Source organism: Morone saxatilis, unplaced genomic scaffold (genome assembly GCF_004916995.1).
Source record: "Morone saxatilis isolate NCDOM2014 unplaced genomic scaffold, NCSU_SB_2.0 Contig2, whole genome shotgun sequence".
Classification (NCBI taxonomy): domain Eukaryota; kingdom Metazoa; phylum Chordata; class Actinopteri; family Moronidae; genus Morone; species Morone saxatilis.
The window spans coordinates 1,729,027-1,737,151 of NW_023339762.1; the positions used below are offsets into that span (position 1 = coordinate 1,729,027).

General features: G+C 38.5%; 2 protein-coding genes across 2 annotated transcripts in view; both read right to left on the minus strand.

Moving 5' to 3' along the window:
- Positions 1-1,619, minus strand: part of zgc:56622 (uncharacterized protein LOC326033 homolog) — a 13,613-nt gene extending 11,994 nt beyond the window's left edge. Inside the window, exon 1 of the mRNA XM_035664585.1 lies at positions 1,315-1,619. Coding sequence (XP_035520478.1) covers positions 1,315-1,404 — 90 coding nt within the window. The 5' untranslated portion in view covers positions 1,405-1,619. The remainder of the gene's footprint in view (positions 1-1,314) is intronic.
- A 1,566-nt stretch (positions 1,620-3,185) lies between these two features.
- tat (tyrosine aminotransferase) overlaps positions 3,186-8,125 on the minus strand; it is a 9,765-nt gene continuing 4,825 nt past the window's right edge. Inside the window, exons 7-11 of the mRNA XM_035664405.1 lie at positions 6,878-7,030; positions 6,294-6,422; positions 5,270-5,353; positions 4,086-4,184; positions 3,186-3,944 (exon numbers count right to left, since the gene is read on the minus strand). Coding sequence (XP_035520298.1) covers positions 3,804-3,944; positions 4,086-4,184; positions 5,270-5,353; positions 6,294-6,422; positions 6,878-7,030 — 606 coding nt within the window. The 3' untranslated portion in view covers positions 3,186-3,803. The remainder of the gene's footprint in view (positions 3,945-4,085; positions 4,185-5,269; positions 5,354-6,293; positions 6,423-6,877; positions 7,031-8,125) is intronic.

Below are 8,125 nucleotides of genomic sequence, written 5' to 3' on the forward strand. Positions count from 1 at the left end.
GTTACAAATTCGCAAAACTAATACAAAGAAACTAAGGTGGGTCTAGATATGCTAGATATTTATTTTATTAATAGGTCGAAATATGTTGCTTGTAAAAACTTCCTAAATGAACATATTTTGATTAAATTTATTGTTAGCGGCACTGAATTATGGAAATATGTAAACAGTGTAGAATGGCATTATTCCTGAATTTATTCCAAATCTCTTACATACATTGTATCCAAATACATGCTCTTTCTTCATATGGAACTTTATTTCGATAGGGGGCTTATCACTTATGTGGCCATTAACAAGATTATTAAATGTGTTCATTATTCTTTAAAATTTAATCTAAATTTAATTGTGTTAGATTTGGCGCAGGCATTTGAGCACCAAAACTTTGGTGGCAGGTGGGGTGGCCAGGAATGTGTTAGGGGGTGGGCTAAGCTGCCACGCCATGCCACCCCTCCTAGATCTGCCCCTAACCGATGTAATTGACAAGCATGAAGATCAGTGATAGTCTTAATACTCAAGTTAACGCGGCAATGTTTGTTCTTGGAGTTGTATCCAGCAGTAAAAGTCACATTTGTTTTTTTTGCAAAACCAAAACTCCAACACGTGTCAGTCAGTACTGTCTTCGCCCATCCATGATGCCAGGTTGTTGTGCTAAAATAAGCTAAATTTAGGCTCCCATTTAGACTATTTATAGATAGCATAAGACATAAGGAGGGTAATAGAATATTCTGAATCCGTATATTCCCTGCGAAGAAAGGACAAAATGTTAACTATTTCCTCTTTAATAAATCAGTGAGCGGAACAGGGATACGCTATGCCACCAGTCCTGACACGTGTTCCCTTACAAGCCCTGAATGGACAAACCGGAAACATTATGGCCCCTTTTGGCACTTTTGAAGCTGGGACAAGGGTACGAATAAACTCTGGGCCAATCAGAGGTCGCAGAGCTTTCAGTTGCCGGGCTCCTGATAGACCAGGGCAGACTTCAATTTCCAGCTAAATTTTACAGTCGCCGTTTTTAAAGACTCGGCACTATATTTAAAAGAATCATTAAGACCCTGTACTTGTATAGCGCCTTTCTATCTTCCCGACCACTCAAAGCGGGCTTTACACTAAGCGTGGACCACATTCACTCCGCCTTTCACACACATTCACTGCGCCTCCATTGATGCACCAAGTCCATTGCAACTGAACAGAAACTCACTCATTCATACACATTCACACACCGATGCTATGCATTGGGAGCAATTTGCAACTTATGACAACTGGATTCTCTACAGTAAAAAGCAGATGTGTATAGGAGTGAGTGTTGAGGCTAACCTTCCATGTCCCCAGACCCAAAACTGGCATTCGTGTGCCATCGTTCAGCTCTATGGTCCTGGCCACCTGTGTGTCCTCCGTGAAGTACATTTAACCACTGCAACAGAAAACCAAAATGAGAACCTCAGCACGCTCTAGTACACTATCAGAGCGTTTCTCTTCCTCTTTTTCCCCTTGAACTGCCACTGCTGAGTCAACGTCCTTTTTCTGTTTTTCTGCTGAGTTCACTTCTCTGTCTCATGTGTTCCTGTCCTTCTCTCTCTCCTTTCTTCACCTCTCGCTATGTCTTTGGCTTTCCTCTTCCTGGCTTATCAGTGCAGTGGTTAATTATTGGACAACACACAAAGTACTTTACCACCACCAAGTATTTATGTGTACACTCAGTTAGTGAGGAGGAGCATGTTGCAAAGGTCACTCTTCTCATAGGGGTAGCAGTGTGTGTGCGCACACACACACACACACAGTAAGGGTCACATTGTGAGAAAAGTCTGCTGTAATATTACCAGTTCAGCATTAGATGGTGTTATTGTATCGTGGTACTGTGCAGCTACAGTACAAATGCTGTAGGTTTGTAGGAAAAAATTTTTAATTTACTGAGTCCTTGCTGCAGCGGCTCAGGGTTCGAATCTGACCTGCGGCCCTTTGCTGCGTGTCATCCCCCTCTGCCCCCCTTTCCTGTCTATCTTCAGCTGTCACTATCAAGTAAAGGCAATTAAAATTCAATTGATATCTCGAGATTTATTTATTTTCCTAAATCAGATTTTTTTTTTATAAGTATTCATATCAGGAACTGTATTTCATTATGGGAACAGTTATGATGGATGTGCATCAGTTTAATGATGTGGTCATTTGTATCAAACTTTATCAATAAATCAGAGTTTTTTTATACAATTCTCTGCCTGTATGTGTGTGTGTGTGTGTGTGTGTGTGTGTGTATATATATCTTTTAAACAACTATACATATTTAATAGGATTCTTTTTTGGGAAATACTCTTTGGTTGTTGTTGTTGTAGTTTCTAAAGCAGGACCAGGCTGTTTATCAGAAAGTGAAGGATCTCTAAACACAACTTGGGTTCAGATCTTCAGAGTTTGCTGCGACATAGTCCTACTTTGTATATTTTTAAACTTTTCTTACACCCCATAAAATCCAGAAGGCCTTCAACCACCAGTGGAGCTTCGGTGACTCTTAGTGGGGAGTCTACATTCATCAATGGAAGTTGTGCAGTAGTATTGAGAATATTTTCCTATGAGTTTACACAAGTTTAAATCAAAATCAAAAAATTGCTGACCTAGTGTTTGCTTTCCATTTTTTCTGTACAAATATTCAAGACTGGATTACCAACGGGCAAAGCAGGAAACGTCCTCGGGGCCCAAAAGATTAAAAATTAATTGTGTGATTTGTGGTTATATGATTATTGAAAATATCTTTGGACGTATGCAATACTAAACATTAAACTTAAATGATCAGGGCCTTAAAGGTGCAGTGTGTAGCATTTAGAAGGATCTATAGTCCGCCATGTTGAACTGCCATGTTTCTACAGTAGCCCAGAATAGACAAACCAAACAAACCCAAAACCATTTCTGGTAAAACATTCTGATGCACTGTGAGCTAAATTTTTGAAGAGAAAAAACAGAGTAAGTGAGTGACAGTTCGAAGCATCAGAACATTTCTTTCTTCACTGGGCAGACATACCTATAAATATTATATTTCATTCTATCTGCCAATAGATCCTCCTAAATGTTACACTGGACTTTAATATAAAGTGTTACCAATTGTGATTTCTAATATCAATCAACACCAGTCATGTCAACAGGTTATTTATGTTTTATTAGGTAACTATTAACAAAACTACAAAATAAAATTTTGTGTCTGTAAAAATAAAAAATACAAATGTATATATATGTGTGTGATTCAATACGACACACAATTGACATACAAACAATCCAGAGAATGTTTTGATAAAGAGCATGCCAATGCAGCCTAACAGTGCACTGAGAGTTCTAGCACAAGCAAAGTATACAGAGGATTATCAATATCATATATCAATACATATTCAAATATGTATTCACTTTCCCTAATTATGACAGCAAATATGCCAGCTGGTGTATACAGTATGCACAGTTTATGATCCTGCAGTCGATATCAAAGAAGTTACATAACATTGACATACAAAGCGTTAAACAAATTATATAAATACACAAAAACAAGTAGAGGTTAATATAAGTTGCCTGTATAAAATATAAATATTAGGTCTGCTTATTTCATACGGTTAACATCAAAAATTACACCATCAACGGACCATCAGATATATTGCTTCCAAGCTTTTTGTTGCCATGGTGATGACAATGTTAATACAGTTTTGACATCAGATTTCTGCATCTCTAACTTAATAACATGGTGGAATAAAACCTATATGCGACCAGAGGACAGCTCTCCCGTTCTCTAGGCCACAAGGTCCATGCAGTCAGACTGGTCCAGCTCTGCCGCATCACTGGTCCAGATCATTGCTGTCGCGGCTGCAGGGCCGATAGTGGCGCTGGCAGAACTCCCTGATCCGACTGCAAGCCTCCAGCATCATCTCCTCCGGCACCGTCACCACAATGCGAAAGAAGTTAGGATACTCAAATGCCTGAAAGAGGACAGAACATGTATACACTTAGGTATTTAAACTGATTACTCATGTTTTTTTATATTCTAAGTTGAAGTGTGTAGACAGATGTAGGGACAAATAGATGGATGAGCAGTGACAAAAAAAGGGATGGTGTCTTACTGAAGCAGGCAGACAGAAGACAGACTGCTCGGTCACAAGCCGTTCAGTGAAGTCCACATCATTCTTAAAATCTGGAAAGTGCTCCAGGTCAATCCCCACCTGGACAAATGTGCACACACAATTCCCTCTTATAAGAAACTCAATTTCATATACAACCCACCATTAATTTAAAGCTGCAGTAGGTAATTCTTTTATAAAAATAACTTTTATTTAATATTCACTGAAACGTTCAATATATCCTGACAGTAGTACATGAGACACATAATCAGTGAAAAAAATCAGGTTCCTCTGGCTCCTCTTAGTGCTCCTAATGGCATTTGCGTGAATCCTCCGGGCCTGAATGAAAACGATCATTTAGAGCCGAGAAAGATTGATTGTTGAATCTCATTCCCAGTGTCCCAAAATGTCTGTATTTGATGTCCTGGGAATGACACTCAAGAAATTATCTTTCTTCGCTCTGATTGGTTGTTTTTACTGTACAATACTGCAGCCTTAATAAAATACTGTAGAATTATAGAGGATAACATTTATATTCACATGCATAGGTAGGTGAGATGAGAATCTGAATGTGGAATATTTATGGTGTAAAATGTTACTTTGTCCATTAAGTTTGGCTCATTTAGTGAACTTTAAGTTACCTTTTTGCTAAACTACTGTAACTTTATTAACACATCAGCTTTTTATATCTTTTGTCATTTATATGATAAATTGGAGGCAGCCACTTCTTGAGGTTTTTGTCCAACAAAATAAATACATATACATATATTCATAAACAACTACACTACCATAAATGGTTATTTAATGTGTGCTAACACATATGTTAAAGGGTCACTCCAACCAGCAATTTAGTATTGCAAATCTGGGGAAAGAAACAAGAAATGACAAAACTAATGGTTAAAATCAAGCTAACAGAGGATGAGATATCCTGCCTTTTAGTATCAAGTATGGGTCAAACCTAAAAAACACTGGATACATTTCCCATAATACAACTCAATAGCATATTTCATTAGAGCCTTTCCACCTAGTAAATGCCCATGTCTTTCAAACTCCATGCATCCAGTTTGTGACACAGGTTTTCTGGAGAACAAGAAAACTGAACTCCCCCCTTTATCTACAAAGTCAGCATGACGCAAAAACTATTTGTTAGTGTGTCCATGTTCAACATAAAACCACCTGGTACTGACCATAAGGTACATGGCTCCTGCAGGCATGATGGGGTTCAGGCCGGGGATGGTGGACAGCTCATTGAAACAAATCTCTGAGTTGGACTATAGAAGAAAAAGATCAACCATCCAATCAGTCTCACAGACACAAAATGACATAGAACACATGAAATAGTTGTCCCATAAGTTTAAAGGATTATGAGTCGAATCTTTATGGTTCCAGTACAGGGCCTAAACATACTGATTGATATAAATCTTATATTGTGCTTTTAATCTTACAATCTGACAATACGATACTTATCACGATACAGGGGTTACGATTCAATATTAGGATTGGGTTCCTATACAACCAATATCTACCGAATTGAATCACAACACAGATGGTGCCTCATTTTATTATAGTTGGATGAGGTTTTATTTTTTATGTGAATTTGGTGTGTAAATTTGTGTTAGAATTGTTTAAGTATACTTTCAAGTGCCTTAGCAATTAAAAAAATGTAAAATTAAATTAAATTAAAAAAAACAAAAAGCCTGTTCTTTAATGCCAACAACCGTCATTTTGTGCTTCTTTTTAGGCACTTTTTACGATACCCAACCCTATTCAATATATTGCAATTAACTTAAAATCTAAATTTAGGAAGAATTTTCATAGTATAAAGTTATGCAACCCCCAGTTGCTGCACTGAGCGGTTGGGGGTTTAAATATCACAAAATAAAATATTGAGATACTCAATTGTATTTATATTTTCTTACAGCCATAGTCTTATATAAGTTTCAGAATAAACATTAGCATATTTTAACCAGGATATTTGTATTTATCATTTATATCATTTGAATAACCACATTATGCAAAGCAACATGTTGCAGCACTGGTTTCTGCTGAGCACAAATAACACTGTCCAGGTAAGGGCCAGAGGGCCAGCTTATGTGTCTAGGGTATCAATGAAACAGTCTTGTGATCAAGTATTAGTCCCAGTTAAATAAAGAAGATATGTTGTATGTAGAAATATTTTATTTGTTCCTGATCCATCCTCCCTCTGTTTACCTTGAGAAAGCTGATGGTCTTGTTGTAGAAGCTTTGAGGTGTGTTGTTGAGGATGCTCTCCAGGGCACCCTGGACAATGCTGCAGGCTCCCAGAATACGCTGGCTCAGTTTCACCAGACCCTGTCGGATCTTCAGAGGAGACATACCACATTTGACAGTTGGTTAAATGCAACAGCGATCTATTGGAGTCTTTCTATTGTCTCTGTGTTCAGGGGAGACACTACAGGGGAATAGGGTAAAACAATTCACAAATAGATATCACCAGGAAACGTCTCTAGTTGATTACGTACTTTAAGACTATTCGTTTTTGTATTACAAGTTTCCTGAAAGTGTATGTTTAGATTAGCAGATGAGGCCTTATCTAATAATAACATTTGGTGAATTTAGGAGAAACCTACAGATGCAAACAGAAAATGTAGTTAAATAAACATCTGAATGTGTATTTTGGATGTTTCTTTCCACTAGTCTGAAAGAAGACATGTTATGGAAGCAAAATAACCCAAAATCTCTAAATTGACCAGTGCATGATAAAACATTGCCTTTAGTGTCTTGCCTTAAAATAATGCACAAAAAAGGCTATGTACCTCGGACCCAAATACATTATTCCTGTCATGGATGAGGATCCATCCCATCCTCCAACCGGGGACTAGCCAGCGTTTAGCCAAGCCGCCGCAGGAGAGGATGGGAACGTCACTGCTGAGAGACGCCATGGAAGGACAACTGCAACCTGGGAAAACCTGAGGACAGGAGCATGAACTAAATGAGATATGGTGGGCAACCTAATCCATGTTCACAGGTCTTTTTTTTTAAATAACTGTATGTGTAAAGTGAATAGGGTAAAACTACTGATGAGTGCAGTTTTAAAGCTACAAATGACCTGATCCCTACTTGAGCAAATTATTTATTTTTCATCATCTATGTCATGAATAGCTTGCCTTTTTCAGTAGCTCAAATTAAATACATATATATGTATTTGATTATATATGTATTCTGGAGGTGAAGGAAAAAAACAAAGAAAGAATATGAGTACACAGAGAGACAGAGAGGGTAAGGGAAAAGAAAGCTGGTTCTCATTAAAACCATTCAGTATCTTTGACGCTGAGTGGGGAACTGCCCCGCGTCCTATTGGCCAGACTGCTATGACATAACTGCAATGTATCTGAAATGTGCCTGTACAGTGTATGTGCCTGCATAGCTCTCCGATCTAATGTACTTTTTGGCTTGTGGCTGACTCCACCACCCCTCCCATCACAGAAATCTTTAGTTTAGCAATAGTTGGAATACATTTAAACGTTGTGATCAGTACAGGGAGGTTCAGTCGAGTGGAAAAGTGGATGTAAATGAAAAACATGGAGTAATTAATAACAACAACTTTTAGGACTAGCCACTAATTAAGAACAAATTAGTGTGAATAAAGAAAAACATTTAATTTTAAAAGATTCAAATAATGATAAACTCGGACAATCATGCATTGTAAAAGAAATAATTTACTGCTAAGGCTGTTATGGAGGAGAGGATGGGGGTGGGGTAATGCCCCACTGACTGAGCCTTGCTTGGCTGGTGCAGTTCACAGACACCCTGTCCCCCCTAGCCTCCAAACGCTCAAGTCATAAAAAAGAAGGCCTCATTACCACACCCCCAACCCAGCTCTCCACCCACCACACGCCCCCCATCACTCCCCTGTCCCTGCTGCCAAAACCCGACATCTGCATTAATTGCAAACACATGCGGGCAGAAAAATGCAAAGTCATTCTGGTTCTGCTTGCGTTTAATGTGAAATGGTCAGATGGTGGAGGTTGGTTGGTGGTTGGTGGGGTGGTGGTGGGGTGGGG